Raw genomic sequence first — 25,558 nt, 5'->3', positions numbered from 1 at the left:
ATTTTTCATTGCTTTGGAAACTGTAAATAAATAGAATAGTGAACAGATTTATGAACCCACAGGGTTATTTCATTCAAATATATACTAAATTATGATATATTGCCGTTACTTTTAGGACTAAAAACAATCGATTAATTTCTACCGGAAAATATACGTTTTTATTAATTAAAATGAAATTTTTTAATGCAATTGGAAAGCAGCTATACTGCAAATTTAACAAGAAGTTATTTGCTCAAAGTGCTGTTTTGTACAACCATAATATTTCACATAGGACTTATCATTATGATAATTACTGTGTTATTGGATCTGAACCTGATAAGCATTCATCTGAATATCAAGTAATAATTCATTCAAATTATTTAATGCTACGAAATATTTTAATTTGTTTCACGTGTATAAAATGACCAATTTAGTAGAATAATTTCTTATTAGAAGACCTTCTCTCATATCAAACAAAATTTATTTGTTTGGTTGGCAAGTTTTGCTCATTTAGACTTTAAAATTATATAAACATTATAATTGTTAAGACACAAAAAAGAAATTATTTTTCTTACTTTTTTCCTGATTAACATGTATAAATTAATCAGAAGCAAAAATAAAAAACTTCTGATATTATATCTATTTATATAAATCTCTCTTTATATATATCAGAAATTATCTAAATCCAATTCACCTTTACAAATACAGTTTACAATTATTCACAAAAGTATTTATTCTACTCTGCATAATTGAAAACTCTTTGTTTCACTTTATATTGGGAAAAGTTTTGTTATAATTTTGCATAGATAATTTAAAATTATTATGTCTTTAAAGATTCCAAACAAAAATTCAGTTGTTTCTTTCTACTTTAATTTATAAAAAGATAGAATCATTCTTAAACACAGAAGTTTTAGAGATGGTTGCCCAAGATGATTCTTTAAAAACAAAATTCTGACTGCTGAATTATACAGCAATACAAATTTACAGCTAAATAAAAATTATACACCTAAATAAAAATTGTATTAGCATATCACTTTAAGAATTCATCGGCTAAATGTAGAAGTATGTATCCTGTTCTAAGAAAGATTTTTCTTTTCCTATTTTATATTAGAGTATCCTGAGATAATGAAATATTGTTTTTTATGCAAATGATTAGAGTGGTCATGAAAGCATACTTTTGTTGTTAACATGTATGTAATAGGGTCTTTGAAAAACATTCTAAAATAATTTAAAAGAAGTTATATTCAATTTTAAAAACATTATTAGGATTTTTTTTTTTTTTTAACTAATGTTAACAATTTATCATACACGGAGCATCATATTGTTGGTAAGTTTAAATATTTGGTGAAAATTTTACACTGATTCGATAATATTAAAAAACTTTTTGCTGAAATTTTTGTATTGAAAATATCAAAATGTAGCTGTATTTAATTATGAAGTCAGAAAGATGTTAAGTAAATTTTGTATATTGTTAACTCATATAACATTTTTAAACCTATATAAATCTGGGACAGATTATGATAAGTTAGAAGTCATGCTATGTATAATTGTTTAATAATTATAACCTGGCATTTGTGAATGCTTTATGGGCTAAAAAGTTAACTTTCATTGAAAAAAAAAACAATGATCAATCAGATTCAATATTTTGACATAGTTTTGAAAAATGTAACAAATTTTTAAAAAAAAAATATTGGCAAGATATTACGAATATAACAAGGAAAGCCTAAAAGCTCCAGATAGAAAAAAAAAAAAAAATCATAGTTGTTTTAAGTCTAATCCAAGATTCTAATCAGAATCTCTGATTTATTAGTTTACTGATATTACATAGTTTCCACGTTAAAACCTTAAGATGTGCTCCTTTTTTTTTTTTTTTTTTTTTAACAGTTACTTATTTTTTTTAAAGTTAAATCTTTTACTTTATTTTTTATGTATTTATTTTTTTTTGAAAAAACTATTCTTAAAAGCAAAAATGTGGAAGATAATGATAAAGAACTTGATTCATGAGAAATTAATCATCAAAATAGAGCTCTTAAAAAAATTAAGTTTTTTTGCTTCACTTCCCATATTTAGTGACTGAAACAGCTTCATTCATAGACATATTTTAGCAGAAACTGCTAAACATTTTATAAAATGTTGCTATGTAATTTTATTGTGATAATTTTCTTTTTACAATATATGAGAATATTTCTTAAATCATTTTTTAGGAAAATCATTCAAAGATGTTGAATTTAGTGACTGATTTAAAGCAACTTGTTCAGAAAATATCTAAAGGTAATAGCTATATAATTTATTCTAAATTTTTCTGTTTGAAGTTCTGGAGATATTTAATCTGATTATTATTTTGAAATCTTAATTTCTAGGTTCAATGTATTTTTCAGAATTTAATTTTCTTTAAAAAATGTGAACTATTCTGAATTTTTCGTCATTGATTTTGAACATTCTCCTGTAATATATTAATAAGAGATGTTATTCTTTGTTTTGTAGGTGGTGGAGAGAAAGCTATTCTTCGCCATACATCAAAAAATAAAATGCTTGCACGAGAAAGGATTACAAACCTACTTGATATGGGGTATTTATCTTATATTTGATAAAGTTTTTAAATGTATATATATATATATATATATTGAATTTATTATTATTATCAAAAAGGTTACAGTGGTCTTAATTTAAGAAATTTCTAAGTATCGTCTGGGGTTAATGAGTTTTCAAACTATAAAAGAAATTCTATTTTAAATTAATCTTTCACAATTCAAAAAGTAACTAGATGCATAAGTATTGATAAATAAGCACAGTAACTAAAAGTTTATACAATTCATCTCCAAAAATGCAATAAGATTTTGAAATTTCATCAGTTATATTGAAGCTACATACATTCTAAAAAATATAATGCAAGACACATGTATCTTTGATTTAAAACAAAGCTGGTATGATATATAAAATTTTTTGCTTTTAGCTTATAATTTTATATATATATAGAATTAGTATAATAGTAATTTAACTGTTTCCTTTAGTAAAATTCAATATAAAAGAATGTTAATGAAACCCAATGGCTGATTTCCAAATAGGCAGTTGCCTGAAACCACTGAGCTGAAGCACGCCACTAGCAGTATGATTAAAAAATATTATGAATTTAGCTGTCAAATAAACAAATTTGTAGAAAATATAAATGCTATAGATAATAAAATATTATTATAAGATTACACTTTTCAAATATAATTAATTAGATTCCTGTCTTTTTATTCTATTCACTTATTTATTAAAATATTTATAAATACCAAGCATCTGTTTAAATATAATTGTGTTCAAATGTAGATGCTACTCAATCAGGAATCACAATAAATAATACTAAATAAAAATATATATATATTTACAAAGTTTCTAAAAAAAAAAAAAAAACTTATATTAAATATTAACATGATGATTCAGTTAAAAATGTGTTGAAATGCAAAACTAATAAAAAAAAATTGGCCTTTATAATTTTCACTGCTTTTAACCCACTTCATCATTGTTGGTGCCCATTGCTCACAACTTAATCTTTCACTGGCTTTTCTGCCGTAATTTTAAATTACATAATTTCTGAAATTTTGAAGTCATTCCAACTATTTGGTATTATATATGATTTTTATGTGCTTATTTATGTTTTTTTCTTATATCAGTGTTAGTAGAAAATATAAAACTGATATTTAATATTGAAGAATTTCTGTTACTGGAAAATAAAAATTTTAAAGCCTTTTTTATTATTTTATTAGCAAATTTAATAAAAAAGGGTCTGGGAATCTGACTGTTTGAAGAATTAAGGGAATGTATCTGAATCTTTTATATCATATTGTAAGATTTTCATACTGTTGTATAAATTGTAGATGAATTGTTTTTAAAATAATAAATATCAACACATAGTCAGAGCTTATCCATTGTTTTCATTTCATATTATAACATTTAACACTATACTATAGAATTTAGCATGATAGTGCTACTTTCATTTTTGCTATTTGTTATAAATCTTTAATAATTTTATGCATGGTTAACAAAATAATTTGCACATAATAGTTATGACTTTTTAATAAATAATAATTTTAATTAAAAATTGAAGTTTAAAAATAAGATTTTTTTTTTTTTTTTTTTTTTTGTATTTACATTTCTAAAAAATTGCATGGATGTGCCTAAATATTAGGAAATGTAGGATTAGAATAATATGACATATAGTTTTCTTCATATGTTTATGAAGAAAGAAAAGAAAAGTTTATGATGTAACTGAAATAAAAAAATAAACTTAATTAAATGTTATTAATTGTTAAAAATTACTTTAAAATAAAATCCACTCTTCTTGCTTTGATATCCAATAAAAAGATCAATAACTTTTATTTTGATGTATATATTTCAATTAAAAGTCTATTGCAATCTTTACAAGCAATTATTAAAACCATTACAAGCAGTTATTAAAATTATTACAAACAATTATCAAAATCATTGCAACTCCATGTGACACGTGATTCCAATGCTGTTACTGAAAATATTTATTCTTTGAAAGCAGAATTCTGATTCTGAAGTAATTATAAGAATTGCTAAAGGGAAAAAAAAAGATATATTAATTAATTCTATTTAATTTATTTATTAGTGTGCTATGTTGTTTTAAAATTTGTTATAATTAATATTTTTTTAAGAAAATATGCTTCTTTAACCTCTAATCTGTACCTATATGTTTCATTCAAGTCAGGGCTATTGATAATAAGTCCAATATAAGTTAAACAGAATAATTTAAAATTTTGGAGGGTTTTCTTTTTTTTTGTGTGTGTGTGTGTGTGTGTGTATGTATGTGTGTGTCTGTCTGTCTGTCTGCCTGTGTGAATTTCATGCATTTACAAATCCGAATTATTGAAAATGTCATTTGAATTCAATCCTTTCCAACTTAAATTAAAACAGAAATGCATAGAAAAAGGATGCTTTTGTAGTGTTGACATCATTGGGCTGGAAGCTGAAAGCATTCACATTTAACTTTTAAAGTAATCTTTCAAAAGTTTTTCTATCTTTCTATTTATTATTAATAGCATTTAGTTTGTTATATTATTATATTATCAATTTGGTGACATTATGCACTATAATTTGCATAATGTCTTCAAGCTGAATACATCTTTGCTAATATACTCTTATTTATACATTATTAATTCTTTGTAATATGGCCCTTTATACTAATCGTCTTTGATTGTTTCATTTTTATGGATTTTTTCCCCTCTTCTATATGCAGGTCTCCTTTTTTAGAAATTGGTCAATTAGCTGCTCATAATGTTTATGGATCTGAAGAAGTGCCAGCTGCTGGTATAGTTACAGGCATTGGAGTTATTCATGGGTGATTTGCTATTGAACTTTTTTAAAATTTAATCCTTATATTAAAATTTATTAAATCAAGCAGTACATTGTTAATATTAAGTCTTATGATTTGGCTAATCTTTATGTCATTTTTTTTTATACATGGCTGAATAATTAACTCACTTACATTAAATTAAAATATAGTTAGTTATCTATTAATGGAGGTTTCTGCTATTATGTTAAAAACTATTATGCTGCAAAAATAAATTCTGTTAATTAAAAGAGTGACAAATGGGGAACCAAACGTTAATTCTTAGAAAAGAGAGGATATTGCTTGTTAATATTTTCTAAATGTCTGCATTTTTTATGTAATGCTTAAATGCATTTATATGGTCTTAAGACAAAGAATTTTAAGAAAGAAAATATTTTTAGTTATTTCTGATATTTAAAGGAAATATTTAAAACTTCTATTTAAATTTATTCTTCTTTGAAGCAAAAACAATTAAATATTGGATATATCATAATAATTTATGAGAACATGATAATACTAGCATTTTATTTTTATTTAAAGAGGTAAATACCGTATTCATTCTTTATTATTTTTGCAAGTAATGTACTTTAGTTTTCATTTAACTAAAAGTTTAATTTATTATAAAATTTCTTAAGAAATCTAGATTTTCTGAGCTACTTTCAATTTTAAATGAAAGCTGATCACTTAATTTTTGATGAAAATGAAAACATTTAACTTTTTGTTAAAATACAAATTAAAGAAAAATATTTATTTCTTTATTGAAAAGTAATGCTGTGAATATTTATTCTTATTTACTCCTTAAATTTGTATGAAAATTAAGAATTCAAGAAATTAAGTTATGAATGAAAAATTCATTCAGTATGATAAAAATTTATTCAGTCAAATGCAGTTGAAATTTTTTATATTTACTTAATTAAATATTATTGTATTCAACAAAATTCAGCTTTAGGATTGATTCGATTCCTTGGCATAATTTTAGTCAATTTTGTGTTTTTTTGTTTTCTTTTAGTAACACGATAGTTTAATTTTTTCACCATAATAATAGAAAAAATTTAAGATGAGTTAAAAAATATTTTTCAAATCAGATTTTTTTTTGTTAAATTATTAATTATTTATTTTTTATTTTCATTTTATAGAGTTGAATGCATGGTTGTTGCCAATGATGCTACTGTTAAAGGAGGATCATATTATCCTTTAACTGTTAAAAAGCATTTGAGAGCTCAAGAAATAGCCCATGAAAACCACCTGCCTTGTATATATTTAGGTTTGTTTGTTTGTTTGTTACAGAATTTTTATGGTATGGAAAATAAAAGAATTTCTATGTTAAGAAAATATGTATATATTCTGTTTTAGATAGGTTTATATCTAAAACAGAATATATATATGGCTTGCATGTATAATTAAACATAACTCCAACTGCTGTCAACTGAGCTGTATGATAAAATGGTATTTTTTATTTATATGCCATTATACCAAATTAATTACAATGACAATTTATGTGGGGAAAAAAGGAGTTAAGAGTTATTCTTATCAATATTACTTTTAAAGTTATTTCTGTGTTTTGTACAGTCTGTTTAATTTCAAATAACCTGGTGTATCATTAAGTATTAGATATTGTTAGTTTTTTAAATTTCTCAAATTATATATATATATATATATAAACAGAGTATCCCTGTCCAAAAAATAAATAAATAGGAACACGCTTTTATTTCCTTAACTATTGCACCTAGGCATATATTTCCAAATACAAATTTTTATTAAATAAGCTGGAAAATTGTTTGAAAACATTTCTGCTTCTCTGGAGGTTGCTAATAGTAAATTAAAAAATGTATACACTTTCATTTGTTTCTCATAGTGCAAAAGGATCAGTAGCAAATTATTTCTCTTACATTCATCGATGCACACCCAAGGTTCCCTTTTTTATGGCTACAAAATTTGCAGAGATATGCTTGTTTTTAAATTTAGAGAAACTACATGCAAATTTAGATGGAAGTATTTATTTCAAAAAGGAAATTTATTCAATACGAAAAGACTATCATATGCAAATGTTTATCTTGCAGTATATCTTTCAATGATTAGGCCTTGAAAGAAATTTGCTTATCATGTTTAATGCTGTTCATTTTGATTAGCTAATAATTGCACCTCCAACTTCATAGAAAAGGAAATTTAAATTTTGAATTTCTCAGAGACTAGTAGAATTCCAAAAGAGAAATAAAATTCTTTGCTCACAGTTATATGTGTAGTATTAAACTTCCCAAATAAATTTAATTAAGAGAAATGATTTGAATTGCATCATATAATCATAATACAAGCCTAATTGTCAAAAAACACAAATATTGTTTCTTAATTTCCCTGTTCTTTCTTAAGAAATAAATGTACGGAATGTTTTAATAAAAATTAACTGCTGTATCATTCCTGCCCCATGGAGAAATAATAGGAATGCAAAGAAAGGAAGGTGACACAAATGGTACAGAAAATGATATTTTGTATTAGTTATTTTTCAAGTTACCTTCATGCTGGAATATGAACAGTCAGTTCAGGGTGTAATTAAAAAAACAAGTGTATAGAAATTTCAATTTAATAACTGGCATCTATACAGCATTCTGAAGTGCATGGACAGTTACAGAAGTTACATGGACACCTATTAAGTTGATGCCTAGAATTTTAATATTGGGTCTTTTTTCTGAAAATCTGAAATTAATCTTTAAAATGATCACTTTTTAACTATCCATATTTTTAAGATCATTACTTTAACCAGAGCTTGATCATCAGTGTCAATTTTCTATAAATAAGTGGTGATATGACATTTTTAAAAGCTCATTTTTTTAGTTCCAATTTATACAATTATATACTGAATGGTCACCCATGTATTGATTTAATTATGATTGGCATTATATCAGAACTAAATGTACTCATTCTGTAAATCTTTGCTGATAAGTTTAAAAAGGCTGTTTTTATGTTACAAAAGATGAATTGGATCACATACACACAAGCACTGTTAAAAGAATGCAACTTTGTATAGATTTTGAAGAATGCATTTTTTTTTTTTTTTGGTTCTGCCTTTTTCAATAATTTTTTGCATTGTGTATATTATCACTGAAAATTATAGCTAAAGACTCACTCAAACTCCTATCAGAGGAATGGAAAAATGGTCTTAGTCAATAAATTTTCCTTTTAACATCTCAGAAAATTTTACAGACAGAAGCATGAAACTTTGCATTCTGGTGAATGTAAGAAAAATATTTTACTAACACGTTTCACCGTGGGAGCTGCATAAAAATATGATTCTTGTAACTTTTTATTATCATTCTCTGCAGAAGTCAACGTATTTGGTGAACTATTAATTTTTTATTGAACTTATTGGAAGTATATATCTTATTGCAATAGTTAAGGAATGAAAAATATATACCTTTTTTTTACACACACATACACATTGAGAGAGATTGAAATATAATGCAAAATTGGAAGGATTTCATTTATTTTTACTCGTATACCTTGACAATGTTTCGTTGCTTAACTCTTTTTTTAAAAAAATTAAATTCAATTCAATTTAGCTTCTCTGTAGATGAAATATCTATCTATAGAGAAATTTGCTACATAATAATAGATATTATTACTATTTAAACATTAAGAACTATTTGAACCTTTTATTTAACATAACTATTTAAATGTTGAAGAATTTCCTTAATAACTTTCATTCTATAGTTGACTCTGGTGGAGCTAATTTACCTCGCCAAGCTGAAGTTTTTCCTGATATTTGTCATTTTGGTCGGATTTTCTATAATCAAGCTGTGATGTCTTCTAAAAATATTCCACAGGCAAGGAGGAACTTCTTTCTTTACTTATTTTGATTATTTAAAATTATTATTTAATTTATTGGTAATTTATTTTATTTCTTTACTTATATGACAATTATTTGTGATTATTTAAAAGTGACATTCATTTATCTTATTTCCAGATTGCTGTTGTAATGGGTAGTTGCACAGCTGGTGGTGCTTATGTACCAGCCATGGCTGATGAAAGCATTATTGTAAAACAGCAAGGAACTATATTTCTGGGAGGTCCCCCTTTAGTAAGGAAATTTATATCCTAAAAAATGAGTGATTGGAAATTCTTTAGAAATCTAATGTTTAAATGTTTCATTCTCTTTATACCACCATATTTTTGTATAGATCATAAAATATTTCCTCAAATATTTTACTTTCATTAATTCTTTAAATTTATTTAGCAGGCTTTGAAAATAGTGAACTTCATTTAAAAATAAATGATTTATCAAATCACTTATTCTAACAAGAAATAATCTTGTTAGAAAAAATAATTTATTATTAATGCATATATGAATTTGATTTTTTTTCCTCCATTTTTGAAGTTAATTTGACAATTGTTTTATTTTTATGATTTTTTTTTCAAGAGGACAGGCAGGTCATCAAGAATCATGCAATTACTTTATACAATAAATTTCATTTTGAGTTATAGAAAAAAAACTGCAATGTAGCTATATGATCTATTTCTATTATGAAAGAGAAATGAAAATAAAAAGTGTATAATTTAGTAGATAATATTTTATTTATTAAGCTTGTAAGCACTTGTCTGAAAGCTTGCTATAAGTTTCAGTTTGTGCACAATTTAACCATTTGCATCAACTCTTAATTGTTTAATAAATAAAAATAAATACACTAAAAGTGGTCAATTTTATTTTTTACTACTCCTCTCTAAGAATTCTCTTTTTGTCATTATAGTGCAAAATTCCTCTAATTAATTTGATTTCCCTTTTGTATTTATTTAATTGCTTCTCTTTATTATCAGAAAACTTTCCTTATGAAATGTCTCCCACTATAGTAACTGAATTAATTTTTTTTCTAACCTCTATAAAAATATAAATTTTATTTAAATTCAAATTAATTTATGTACAATCTAAAGATGCATGTTTTTATTGCTACCGGTGGATCATCTTAAATTTAGTTCTTCTCTATTTGTTATAATATGAGTTTACATTATCTGAATTTCTATTGGAAAGTGCAAAAATCTAGAATTGTTTGTTTTCATTCCTAATTCAGGTGAAAGCTGCTACTGGTGAAGAAATTTCTGCAGAACAATTAGGAGGTGCTGATTTACATTGCAGGTAAGTATTTTCCTATAATTTTACAAGAGTACTGAAAAATTATTAATTTTAGGTTGCTTTCAAACAACTAATAAATTTAAAGTGTTTTATATCTGAAGGATATAATATACAAGGATTTATTTCATTTTTGATATTTAAAATATTTTTTAAATTTTAATATAATTTTATTATTGAAGTAAATAAAAATATTATGAATAATAAATTTAAATTTAAGACATTGAATATTTAAAATGTAATAATCTGTTTTTTGTATTTGAATTGTTTTCTTGATTAATATACTTTGAGGAATAAATTGAATACAAAATGTAAAGTTCATGTAGGAAATAAGTATTACATTTATATGCATGAAATATTTCTTCTGTTACAGAACCAGATGATAAATTCTTTTAATAAATATTTTACTATTTATTTATTTATTTGCATGCTAATCAGTCAATAGTTTAAATTTTTAGATGCTTTTTAAAAAAAAATTGTGGAAATCATGTTCAGGCAGCAACATGCACAGGGGCGGCCATCTGGAGGGTGTGACGGATGCTATGCATCAGGGCCCGCAATAGAGGGGGCCTGAACATGATTAAGAACTAAAATAATGTTCTGAATGGTAACAGCAGGGTAGAAAGAAATTTAAATTTAACAATTGCGGGGCCGATGGGTTTTGAAATATACGAAGTTTAAGGGAAATATACGAAGTTATATATTACAGCTTAGTGCAAGTGTGCATATTATAAACATAAAGTACGGTCATGTACCTCACCTACTATGTTAAATTGCATAGATTACTTTGATAATTTTTACTATAAAACGTTTAATATTGTTAGATCGCTAAATGTATTTGTTATACTAAGCATCGAAAAAAAATTGCAAAAAATTGTAATTTTCCTGAAGTAATTAATAGCAAAGAAATCACACTTTGAATAAACAAACAATAGTAATATGTGTTTGTGTTTGTATTTTTTTAATTATTTTTTTATTTACATTTAAAAAAAATTAAGGCCCCAAATGGTTTCTTGCACCCTAGGCTCCTTCATAGAAAAGGCTGGCTCTGAGCATACATCTCAATAGACAAAACGCAGGATGGAAAAAACCATGAAAAATGCATTGAGCTTACAGTTTTAAATAGCAACTATCTGAAATTCAGCTGAGCAAGTGTTTTGATGTAAGCGGTTGAGAGAATTGTTAGAAAGCAAAAATGCATGCAATTCAAAAATTAACATGATTTCAAGTATTGAAAAATAATTAATTTTTTAAATGAATATCAATTGAATTATATAATATATTTAATATATGGAAATAAAAATTAATTAATTAATTACTCCCAATTTTTTTAAAAAATTTCTTTTATTTTTACATAATGGATATAATCATGATTAAAAGCATTTTCTATTATTACTAGTAAATTGTAGTTTTTGAAAAACACAGACACATACAGACAATTATATGTATCATGGATAAAATTAAAATTGAAAGAGAAATCAGTATGATTTATGAGAAAATTATTTTCACAGTAGTAAATTTATAAATTTCTGAAATGGAGTAGAGTGAAATTATCTTTCGACAGAAAAGATTCAAAATGCTATATAAAAATTAAATAGTTGACTTTATCTAAATATGCTGCTTATCACAAATGCATATATATACATCATCAATATATATTTAATGATTACTACGTCAAAAGAAAAGGGAAAATAAATTGATGCCTCTCTGTTTTATTTAAGTACTATCTCTGTAATATGAAAAATCATTCCTATTGAAATCTTGTTAGTACACAATACATGTTGCATATATATTGATTTGCTAGATATTTTCAAATGACAAGAATATATTAAGATATCCCCCACCCCCTTTTTTGTATGTAGGTGTGGTTATTTTGTCATTTTTTTTTACTGTGTACCAATGATGCGTTGTTTATTCAGTTGATGAGCTTTTTAAAAAATGTTTCTTATTCCTGTGCCAAATAGTTTGCAGAAGAAAGTTGAGTAAATCCTTACCTTATTTTATATTTTCTTCCTTTTCATTAATGAATAGGAAATCTGGTGTAACAGATTATTATGCAACAGATGATGAGCATGCTTTGCATCTAACTCGAAGAATTGTAAAAAATTTAAATAGAAGAAAACCATCTCAAGTGAGTGAATTCAGTTGTAAACAGTTTTTTTTTTAAATTCATATCAGTAATAAAAGTACTTATAACCAATTTAATATTTATTGTAAAATTTTTGTATTTGTAAAAAATCCAAATAGTTCCATAAAGGTGTTAGTTTTTATGATTCCTTTCTTGTGTTGGTTACAAATATAAAATCAGTAAAATTTAAATATATACTTTTTCTTTTCAATTTAATCATCCTATTTTAAAAAATGGTAAAATATTTTGAATTAAACTTTCAAATACTTGGCAGAGTTTTAATACTTTAAATTCTTTGATCAATGATATATTTGTCTTCCAGCATTATTGATATTTCATTTTTTGGTATACTTTTTACTGTTTCATATACAAAACATGCAAAGAAAAAATATTGTAATTGTTAAAACATTCAAACTTGGATTAATCTTTACACTTCAGACCTCCCTGAATCCAAAAAATCCAGTTTTGAAACTGTGTATTTGTGACATGATTATTCAGAAATGCTTTGGATCAGATGAAATTTAGCACATGGTCTTTATACGAAATATATAAATTTCTATCAAATTTTGTATGTAATTATTCAGAGGAAATTTATTTTTCCAGCTGTCTGAGTACAATAGATGCAAAATGTAAAGAGTTAGATAAATAATATTTGATACTGATTTGACATCTATAATGTATATCTGTATTAAATTTGGAATAATATACATTAAGTGATTAATTATCTATCAATCAGTACTTCTTCATACATGTAAATGCAATAATTCAAAAGCACATTGACATAAATAAATTAAATTTGATTTGTGACTACAGCTGTCATTCTGTTTAAAATTTTCGTTTCAATTGATTGAAGAGAGAGAGAGAGAGAGAGAGAAAGGCATCTAAAAGGCAAATTTGATTTCTTGGTTCTTTGTGCCATATGTCAATGATTTACCTCCAAAAATTGCTAGATTCATAGCAAAGATCAATCTTTCATAACTCTTATTCTTCAATGGCATGCAGCTATGATACAAACACTAATTTTCTTTACTATACTACGAAGCACACTAGTTTCATATATAAAAATAAAATGGTATTAACTATCTTGTCCAAGGTCTTCAGTTTTATGTGGGGGTTAGAGAGTATGTAAGAAAATTTCTGAAATAGTGTTATTTTGCAAATTGATTTCTTTTGTTGATTGAGTATTATATTATTCACTTGCCAACTTTGGCAACCAGCACATTCATCAATAATACGGTTGTTTTGATTTCCATCAAACCTTTTATGCATAATTCTGACATTTTTGATTCTCACTAAAAAGTATTTTGAAGCATCAAATTGTATTATGCATTAGAGTGAATCTTTTTAATGGAGTTAATTCTTATAATGTCATGGTACTGTTAAAAATATAATTATCCAATTCATTCATCTTCTGATTTTCACATTTCAGTAATTTCACTTATTCCTCATATAATCCACACAAAACATTAACACAATCTTTCTTTTTTTGCTTTTAGCAGTGGTAGAAATCACACGATTAAATATTTTATGAAATGATGAAGGCAGTTTGAATTTCAATGCAACAGTGAAATATGTAGCAGTAAAATTTAAAATTGCTATGTTAAAAAAATTATGCAAAAGATAGCTTTAAAAATTATAAAAAATAAAAAAGGACAAGATACATAAATTGGTAATAGTAAAAAAATAATTTCTGAAATTTTAAAGTGGTATAAAAATAAATTTTTGTAATATTTTTGAAAATTTTTATAGGAAAATACAGGAACCTGGCTTATTTTTAATTAATTAAAATTAAAAAAAAATCACTTTGAAGTGCGCATTCTCACCTTCCTAAGCATATTTATGCAAAATTTGGTAGCTCCAGGATTTAGCAATCTTTCCTGTAGAGCACTAACATAATGCATGCTCCTTTATTATTTGTAGAGATATAGGCATCTTTTTAGTTCATCTCTGCAGTATCTAATGATTTTCATATCTCATAAATCCTAATGCATGTATTTCTTCCTTTCTTATTTTTAGTTGAATGCAATGGATCCTGTCGAACCAAAGTTTTCTGCCGAAGATCTGTATGGTATTGTAGGCTCTAACCTGAAAAAGACTTTTGATGTTCGAGAAGTAAGTAATGTTCTTGAATCCTCTGAAATTTAGCTTGAGTGCAAGTAGTTGAATCTCAACAATGTATATGATGATAAGGTAATTGAAAAAAGTTTTGCAGTTGCTCTAACATTACATTTTATAAAATTGAAATTTCTCTGTTCCTTTTCATTGTGTGTAGTATTAAAATTGTATCACTTGATACAAGAATTCAGAATATATTTTGAAAATTATTTATTTTAAATTTGTTAATTACAATTCTTTTCCTTAAAGATACTAAATCAAAGCTGTGGATGAGAAATTTTATTTTCTAAGAGAATTGGTTCATGTTTGTTACAACTTTTTATATGCATAAATGTTCTTTTTCATTTAACTATTAATTTAAGACTTTTCCATATCTTTTTCACCATATAGAAAAGAATTGTTAAAAAGGAAGCATTTCAGATTTTCAGTAATTGAGTTTCATTATTGGTTAAACTAAAAAAGTTTTCTTAAGTTTTTTTTAATACATTGTTATTTTATACTTTTAATTAATTTGAAAATAGACCAATCTGCTTACTTTGATGACAAGAGTTAAATGGTTTAGAATTCTAAAAAAATTCAGGAATCAAAATGAAATGAATAACTCTTGTAAATTTAAAATCAATTTTTCTTTTTAAAATTGATTTTAAAAAAATTGGAAAAATCTTGAAATTGGGGGGGGGAGGAGGGGAGCTTTCTCTTCTAGAATGATGTCTCAGCATTTTTTGAAAAGCGTTTGATCTGAAATGCATAAGCAGTCAAAAGTTTCTATCATTTAAAGAACCTTAACCCTGGTTTTAAAATCAATGAAATTTTGCACTAAATAGTGTTCTATTAATGAGACTTTATTGCAGTAGTATTTAATTTTTAGAAAATTATAACCCCATTAGTGAACTTTCCTCCATACTTTAAAAAAGGACTACATTTTTTATTATTATTCTCTTTTGTAGAGTTAGAATTAGTAATTAGTAGAGATAAAATAAATAGAAATATATTTTGTTGAATTGTGTTTTTAATAGAGTTTAAAAATTAGATATGTGTTTTTGCCCAAATTAATTTCCCCTGTTGTTAGTATCATTATATTTAAAAAAATGTTTTGTTATTTGAAATTAATACAAGGGGTCATAACATTCTTCAGATTATGATCACTAATTGTTTAGATAATTGCCAATAGGTTTGATTAGAAATTAATTTTTGATATGTGAAGTCATTATAATTTTTTCTGTTATTTTAGGTGATAGCTAGGATTGTTGATGGCAGTCAATTTGATGAATTTAAAGCACTATATGGAGACACATTAATAACAGGTACAATTACTATGATTTTTTTTTTTTTTTTTTGAGATGATGAAATTATGAAGATGTTTCAAATTGACAAGAAACTATTTTCAGTATGTAATTTGTATTTGACTACAACCTCAAAATTAGACAAATTTTATCCATACTTAAAATACTTTTTAACTAACTTTTTTGAGGTTTTCACATCTTATATATATTAAACAAATATCTAAATCATGCACCTTATTACATATTTAATGATTTAGAATTCAATAAAAGACATTTTTATTGGTATCATTCATATTGTACAAATAAGTGGTAAATTAGTACTAGTAGATTAATGAAAGAATTTTTAGACTTTAGTTGATCTTGATAAATTAATGCTTTTTTTTTTTTTTTTAGCTATAAACTAAATGCAATATGCACATAAAAAGTATAAAATAAATTTTCATTGTGTAAAAAACAAAGCCAGTCTTTAATGTATTGAATTGCATCTTTATATGAAATATGTATAGCCAGGATATTAGTTCAAATACTTACACATCATTGAAAAGATTTTTTTTTTTTTTCATAAACACCTGCTTTTTACAAATTATAAAATATATTTTTCTTATTGAATACTATAATTTGCGTCTCAAACTAATGATAACTGTCTTAGGCTTTGGACATCTGTATGGCTATCCAGTAGGAATAATTGGAAATAATGGTGTTTTATTTGCTGAATCTGCATTAAAGGTAATTTTAAAGAAATCATACATGTATCTGTTTTTAAAAAAAATAGAATAACCAAGCTATTAGTACCTACAATTATTTTTGTCTATAAATTTTTTTAAAATATAGAATTGTTATCATTAAAATTTTGTCTCTCAGTTAATTAAGTTTTAAATTTATTTTTTAAATAAAAGAATTTTTCAAGCATACTAATTTTTTTTATCTGATTGTATAATTATTTATTAATATGCAAAATAATATGTACAAAGTACAAATATTGTAAATAATTTACTTTTCAGGGGACTCATTTTATTGAATTATGTTGCAAAAGAAAAATACCTCTCATATTTTTACAAAATATTACAGGTAATCTTATTATAATCTTGACTATTGCTAGATAATTCACTTTTTTAAAGACAAATAATAAATATGTAATCATTAAAAACATATACAAATAATTCTTAAATATAATGATTATATTTAAGATAATATTAATAATGATAATTATATAATGATTATATTTTATATAAATATTAAAATCATTGAAAATATGTCATTATAAAATTAAAATAAATTTTAAATATGTCTCTCATTTTGGAATTATGTATTTTATAAGAATATGTCAATTATATCTGCACATATATCTATCTACTAATTCTATATTTGCATCAATTTCAAATTTTCCAATAACAACTCTCAATTTTTTATCTTTTAAATGATTTTTCATAAGTAAAAACCTCTTGAAAGGCAATTTTTTGCAAATTAATCTAAAATAATCAGATATGTAAATGAAATAGGTTTTAAGAACTATTTCAGTATATTCAAAAATAGTGATTAGCACTCTGTTAATATTTTCTTTTATTTAAGTTTCCATTTCATTGCAGTAAGTTTGTTGTAAAAATGTGTGGAGTTTTTTTTTTTTTTTTTGATGCAGTGAGATTTGACTCTGTAAGAATTTAGAATACATACTTTCTTTCACAAAAGGGATAAATAAAATAACAATTAAATAGTACTTTTGAGATATATTGTTTAAAACAATTAAAAATTCTAGGAAAGTATGACAATAATTAATCTATATGTGTAAAATTGATAGTGTATTTATTAGTTTGAAATGTATGCAGTTGCACACCTCTTGCAATGACAGATTTGAACAAAATTCGATATAGATATTTCTTAGCAGCTTGAAAGGTTAACTGCATTGTTTAAAATGATTAAAAGATTAAAGAATGATTAAAAGATTAAAAGATTTTCTGCCATAACTTGAGTAGATCATTGCTCATAAAATATTGTTGCACCATCTAAAAATTAAAGAAAAAGCTTTATATTGGCATCAATTTTATTGCTGTATTTTTTTCTCAGCTTTTTAATAATTTTTCAAGATTAATTTTAAAATAATTTTTTTAGATCAAAATATTAAATCTATTTCACTGTTTAGTCACAGAATCATTGATGCTCTTTTGTTAATGCTACGTTGCTATCTATATAAAGTTTGCTTTTTGCTTTAAATACTTAGAGTAAAAGCAAAAGTTTTAATATGAATTTGCAGTAACTTAGTCATTTAAAATTGTTACAATTTCAGTTATTGTTATACCTAATTTGTCTGATATTTTAGCACTTTTAAAGTAAAATTTAATGGGCACATCATTTTTTTAAAAATATTAGTTAGCTTGAATTCACAGAAAAAGATTTTATTTTGTTTCATAAGTTTATTAATTTTATTAAATTATTATGTGTTGGCGAAATTAAAATTGTCATTTAATTCCAAGTCTTTACAGTTGTAATTAATTAATTTTTATTAATTAGAGGATAGAAATTTCTAAAAACTTTTAAAGGATTGAATATAAAAAATTCAAAAGCTGTCAGTCATAAAAGGATATGTTTTTGACATTTTTTTACAAACACATAAACATCGTAAAAGCCACAGGTACTGCATTTAGTATTAAATAAAACAAACTTAAATTAAAAATGTTGTTGAAGCAGTTGAGAAAGGGAAGATGGGTACTTATTTTCTGAAGTATTCCTTATAAATAAAACAAAAATAATATAATATTGAATGCTATTTGTTCACAAATTCCTACATTTGAGTATTTTCTCTTTTCATTTTTTTAAAAGATATTTTTTCAATATATAGAGACAGTGCATTATCCATATTATTATTTCATATATTCAGCACTGTATAAACTTCTACTTTGTACATAATTTTACTTTTGTGCATATTTTTCCGAATTAAAGATCTTACAAAACATTTCTACAATAGTAATTAGCCCCTATTTTTTATTTTAGTGATTCATATGTAAGCAACTATGTTACATTTATGTATCCCCTCCCACCTTATACTACATTTATTTTTAAATTGTGGAGGAAATTATCTAAAGCAACACTGAATGCCTTCAGTAAATTAAAAGGTTTCCAATCCAGCAAAATAATTATTAGCAAATTTTCTTTTCTCTCTGCTAAGATGCCATCTCAAAAAAAGCAAAAATCATGCTATTCTGAAACCTTTTTGGATATTGCTTCATATATTAAAAACTATTTGACAGAAACAAATAAGATTTGGAACAATGTTTTTATCTTTAAATTTTTTTTTTTTTTTTTTCATTTTCTTGTTTTTACAGTCTTTTTATCTGGAAGATTCATATATGCATTCAAAATTGTGTATTGCTGTTTGAAAAAATTCACCTTGTGCAAATCTAGATTTGAAGACAACTCCTTGCTGAGAAAATATTTTGAGAGGAAATTTATTAAAATATTTTAAGTGCTTAAACACATTTTAACACAAATATTTACTCCAAATACCATTTATAAAACAATCATTATTTTCAAAATAATAAGCAGCATTCTTATACTTTTTTGAAGAGCTATATCTTGTATAAGGACTGTAATGGAATTTTATTTTGATAGTCTATTGACCTTGTAATAAGTAAACATGACTAAAAATATTGATTTCCTATTCAGAAATGAACACCAAATTGTTTCATATGGCATAAATTATTGTATTATTAATACAGTAATTTTGTAGAAAAAATGCAATATGAAGCTAAAACACTAAACTTTTCTTGTTTTAAAATGAAGTATAGTATTAAAGATTTTCAGCATTAATGAAATTGGACGAAAATTCCATGACATACTATCCCTCTTTTAATAAAATTAAAATTACGAAATTGTGGTTCTAATTTAAGTTTATATATTTATTGCTAATTATGTAATCTGCAATGGAGAGTTTTCATTGCTTGTTTCTTCATTTATGATCCATTATATTTATCTTTCTAATACTTCCTTGTATATCAGGATGAATGAATATTTCTTCTTCTTTTTTTCTTTCATTGTATGTCATTTTTAAATTCTAGCAATTTTTATATAGATTGATAATATGCTTACTTTACATATTTATGCTTTATTTGAATTTTTAACTTGTTAGTTTCTAATATGTCTGAATCTCAAAAGAATATTTTCTCTTTGAATGGTCTAGCTATATTTACTTATGCTATTTATCCTTTGCTAGTTATAATCTGGCTAATTTTTTAGGTGTGTATGAACAATTTCATATATTTCAAAAGATATTTTTTCCCTTAAAAAAATATTTTACAGCATTTTGTTAATACATAAAATGGCAGTTTTGTTAATAATTATTTGTACTTGTAAGTAACATATTCTGTGTTTGATTTCATTACTTTTATGTTTCAAATATAAAATATTAGAGAAAGTGATTTATTAATGTCTCAAAACATTTACAGGAAAATATACTAATATAAAATGTTCAAGAAAGTTGGTATCATTAAATAAATACATGCTGATATTGAAAAAATATTTTTTATACTGCATAATACCAATGGCTTTTTTACATATTAATAAATAACTCACTTATGATATTTTATAGCATTTGAAAATTATTTTTTGTAAATTATCTTTTACTTTAGGTTTCATGGTTGGAAGAGAAGCTGAAGCAGGGGGAATCGCTAAGCATGGTGCCAAAATGGTGACAGCTGTTGCTTGTGCCAAAGTTCCAAAATTGACAGTGATAATTGGAGGCTCATATGGTGCTGGAAATTATGGCATGTGTGGACGAGCTTATTCGTGAGTTTCTTATTTTATTTATATTGATTTAAATAACTAAAAATTGTTATTCATTGTAGACAAGGTTATGCACGAGTTTCTCATTTCATTTATATTGATTTAAATAACTGAAATTTTTTATTTGTGACAATAAAAATCTTCCTCTTTTTCTGTTCTAATAATTCTAGCGTAATTTTTCTTTTTGTGTTAAATTAAAACTAAAAATCTGACCGAAACTAATGATTAGGTTCTTGCCTTTATACAGTAATTTAAAAATTATTAAATTAATTAAAAATATTTCCTTGCTCTTAGACAGTCAGTTTAGTAAGACCATTAATTACTTTATGATTTATAAAATGAAGAGCATTGCTTATTTTATTTGATTAAATAGTAAGACATGCATAAACTGGAAAAGATTTAATTCATAACCAAAGTGAATTTTTAACTTTGTGGATATAAATTCTTGGTGGGATAGATACCAACAATGTTTGGAGAAGAAGATATAACTTTGAGCTAAATAAAATGATATATAAGCTATATAGAGAGAGCCAGATATTATAAAGTTCATAAAAATAAATCGGACGAACTGAGCGGCCCATATATTTAGAATGGATGATGATTCCATATTAAACAAAAAATTCTTTTACACAAACCTCTAACAAGTGAAAAAAGAGGTAGACTCAAAATGAGATGTATGGAGTCAGTGGAGGCAGACTTCCTGGCTATCCAGGAAGTGTCAAAAATAGAATGTGATGGGACAGAATTCAAAGGAAGGCACTGGCCCACTCTGAGCTGTCTAGCCAAATATGATGATGATGATGAGATATAAAATGTGATGCATTGTTTGAAAAAAAATTTAATTAGTGTATATGCAATTGATATTGTTTTATTTTTAGTAAGACATTGATATTATATAAAGTTCTTTCATTTTATATTTGTAAAATTATGTGAAATTATGTTTTAATGCCTTATAAGAGTATTTAAATCTTTCATGATATTTTACTATTATTATGTAGAATGCAATTTTCTGCCACTGTAAATGGTAAAATCCATTTCCACTATTCATTTATTTACTTCTATTAGCTTTCAAGGTTTATTATAATTCTTGTTATTCATATTATTTTACATATTTCTATAACCAAATTTTTTTGTAGATATCAGTTTTAGTGTGGGGATACATATTATTAGGCTGTGATTGCATAATATGTATTATGTATAATATTCATCTCATTTTATACTTAGTTTATACATTTATTTGTTTTAAATTTTTAACAATTACTATATTAAATGAACTAATAAATTTACATAAGTTATTTGTTATGAAAATATTATTAAAAATACATAAATCATTATTTTGATTTTTGTTTTATTAATTATCATAGTGCATTTTGTTAAATAAATTTGAAAAGAAAAATGCTTTGTTTTTCAGGCCAAGGTTCTTGTACATGTGGCCTAATGCCAGAATATCTGTAATGGGTGGAGAACAAGCTGCCAACGTTCTTGCTCAAATTACTAGAGATCAAAGAAAAAGAGAAGGAAAACCTGTAATTAAAAAAAAAAATTGTATTTTTGTGTTGATTGCACAATTTCCTGAATCTTATCTTAAATTATTAAATAGATTCTAACACATATTATTTATTTTGGATTTATACTCATTAAAGTAGTCTCATTTTTCTGATGTATTCAAGTTTAAATCTGCAGGAGTAATCACTGAATTTTTTGAATGACTCACTTTTATTGTGTTTGCATTTTATATTAAGGAATAAAAGACGTCTGTATTAATATATATTGAAAATCAAAACAATTTAAAACAATTATTTTGACTTAGAAATCGTACAAAATTAAATTGAAAATGTATTCATATTAAATAGTAGTCTAATATCATTTTCAAAATGTTTTTAAACATAAATCAATTGTTGCATATTTCAACTTAATCTGATGGCTTTTGTCAGAATTTATTTAAAATTGTTTACTTATATTGTGATTCAAAGTTTGCTCTTGATTCAACATGATAGTTACCTTAATATCAAAAATTAAGCAGCAAGATTGTACTATATTCCAGATACATTTAACTAATTTAGGATGTTATATATAAGTCATTTCTTATTACTTTTTTAATCTTGTATGTATATTATAATTAAGTAGTATTAATATTTATTAAGAAGTTAATGCTAAAAAGCAGATTTTTTTTATATATTTCCTGCAAAACCAGTTATGAGTTAAATAGTGTGTTTAATCATTTTTTAGCACAATAGTTTACTACCTGTTGCAAATTTGTTAAAAAATAAAATAAATTAATAAATAACTTTCAGATTTAAATGTGCGGAATAAAGTTAAAATGTTATTGCTTGTGTTTTAGTGGAGTGAAGAAGAAGAAAAAGCTCTAAAGCAGCCCATAATTGAGAGGTTTGAAGAAGAAGGACATCCTTATTATTCATCAGCCAGGTACTTTACTCATATATAATTAAATTTCTTATCTATCAACAACTGGACTTCATCAATACCAGATAAGAGATTTCCTGAATAATTTATTATCTGCTTCTACAGTGTATCTGTCCAAGCTTTGTGATGCAATTTTTAAAAATTGTAGCATACTTTTATTGCTCTGGTTGTGCAAGCCCTAATTAAATTAGTAATATCAAAAATCTTACAAGTTATTTAAAAATATCTCTTGATGGCATGTAACTTTGAATTATTGTTCCTAAAGTTTTAATAATTTGTAGTGATTTCAATCACAGTGAAGCTACATAAGGTTGTGCCCTGGTATGGATGAGCATTGTTCGACTAATGTTATGGAAGTCTGCAGTTCATCTCTTGCTTTATTCCATATATATTTTTTAGCCTGCATTTGGTTTTCATATTTTTCCTTTCCCAGTGCACATTTGATTATTTTGACATCATTGAGACATAGTATGATATCTGCATCCACTCAAGTCTGTAGCTTTTCTTCGTTGCATATATTTATTTACTTTCAGAAACTTTCATATTTTTCAAAAATGCAACTATTGCAAATGTTGGTGGCCAAAATATTGATGATGTTGCAAATGCTGATAGCCAAAGTGTTGGTGATGTTACAGATATTGTTGACCAGTTAATGAGATGCTGGTTTTGTAATATTTGCTATCTATGTTTTTTTTTTTTTTTTTTTTTTTTTTTTACAGTTAATTTCAGTGGAAAGATTGTTTGTTGTAATCATCTGAAAATATCTGTTATATTTGTACTTTCTTAAATGCATAGTCAATTGCTTGATTACAGTGTTAAAGTTTATAGCATTTCAATTTGTATTGTTTAGTTAATTTGCACTTTATTTTAAAAAAAAATTAAAGAAAATAAAAATTTGAAAATTAACTGAACCTGTAATGCTAGATTTGAAATCTCCAGCTAAGCATTATACAGCATGCATTGTATCAACCTTGCATTTATTTTAATTCTTGCTACATTTTTGATTTGCTTTTAATGTTTTAATTATTTTTTCAGAATGAATGATGTTTTGAAATTTGATTCGATTTCACAATATGCATCTACAAAATGCTTTATATTACAAAAGTTGATTATTTTATGAATTAACAAGCATTATTATCACTTTAGGTTGTGGGATGATGGCATAATTGATCCTGTTGATACACGAAGAATTTTGGGATTGAGTCTTAGTGCAGCTTTAAATTCAAATATACAAGAAACTGAATTTGGAGTATTCAGAATGTGAAAGACAAATACAAGAAAAAGTGCCATTTGTTCAAAACATTTATATATAAAAAAAATGTATATAAAACATTGTTGTATTTTGACTACAAATGTTTTTTTTTATCAGAGAATTATTTTTTGTATAATAAATTTGTAAAATAAATTAGATATTGTATGGTTGCACTAAATTATAATTTTGATAATTTACTGAATTTTGCCTTTTATATTACCCAAAGCTTTGCTTATGTTTATTTATCATATATGTATGTAAGAAGTAGAAAAATACATATATTTGTAAATTATACAAAAAAATGTAATTGATAAAAGTTATAGTATTTTTACTTTGAAAAATTGATTAAAAAGCAGAGAAAAAATGTTTGATATTGAAAATAATATCCTTCTAAAGCTAATTTCTTGATTTTTAAGTTGATATAAAGATAATGTTTGTGTAGTGAATTGTTCAGATGTTTATGATAGTCGTAAAAAAAATCTAAAATCTTTTGATTCCCATTTCATTCTCTCTTCTCAGAGAGATGTAGAAACTTTTTAATAGCTCATTTAATACTTATTATTATCACATTTACTTATCGTGGAAATTTTCTCAGAAAAACAAAGTAAAAAAATATATATTTATGTTTAAAAAATCACAAATAAATTATGTAATTAAAAAAGTTTATTATTAGATGAATTAAGTTAATTTTTTGTTACTCTCCACTGCAGATGCAATTATTTAATAACAAAAATTTTGAAATTGTGATGGACAAAATTCTAATTGGTCTTTTTTACTTATTAATGTAGAAGTGTATTCCATCTTTTATATTATTATTCAGATTTGCATTTTTAGATGTTAGTACTGTTTGAGGAGGTGTGGGGGGGGTCAAAACATTTATGCTAATTGAACTGCATACAAAGATAAAGTAGTTAAAATACTTGTATTTTTTAAAATTATCTCATTAATGAATGTATTTTAATAATTTGTTACATTTATTGCCGGCTTTTTAGAAATAAATGGTACATTTATTTATTATCATTTATTTAATCAACAATTTTTTTTTTTTTTAACCTGAAATACAAATAACTGATATTTGGATTAGGACATTTCATGCATAGTGATGAATAATTTCTTTTCACCTTGTTAAATATAATTAAGTTAAGCTGTCAGG

General features: G+C 24.6%; 1 protein-coding gene across 1 annotated transcript; it reads left to right on the top strand.

Annotated features, from left to right (window-relative positions):
• The first annotated feature begins 5 nt into the window (after positions 1-5).
• LOC129981625 (methylcrotonoyl-CoA carboxylase beta chain, mitochondrial-like) lies at positions 6-24,436 on the top strand. The gene is made up of 17 exons (XM_056092541.1): positions 6-338; positions 2,184-2,250; positions 2,464-2,548; positions 5,222-5,323; positions 6,451-6,578; positions 9,020-9,132; positions 9,273-9,386; positions 10,372-10,436; positions 12,462-12,561; positions 14,575-14,670; positions 15,905-15,977; positions 16,606-16,682; positions 16,958-17,024; positions 20,576-20,732; positions 22,141-22,255; positions 23,071-23,156; positions 24,300-24,436. The coding sequence occupies exons 1-17, from the start codon at positions 171-173 to the stop codon at positions 24,415-24,417; spliced, it is 1,731 nt and encodes a 576-aa protein (XP_055948516.1). The 5' UTR covers positions 6-170; the 3' UTR covers positions 24,418-24,436.
• Positions 24,437-25,558: the final 1,122 nt, after the last annotated feature.

The sequence above is a fragment of the Argiope bruennichi genome, chromosome 8 (assembly GCF_947563725.1).
Source record: "Argiope bruennichi chromosome 8, qqArgBrue1.1, whole genome shotgun sequence".
Classification (NCBI taxonomy): Eukaryota; Metazoa; Arthropoda; class Arachnida; order Araneae; family Araneidae; genus Argiope; species Argiope bruennichi.
This window is presented reverse-complemented; position numbering and strand designations above follow the sequence as displayed.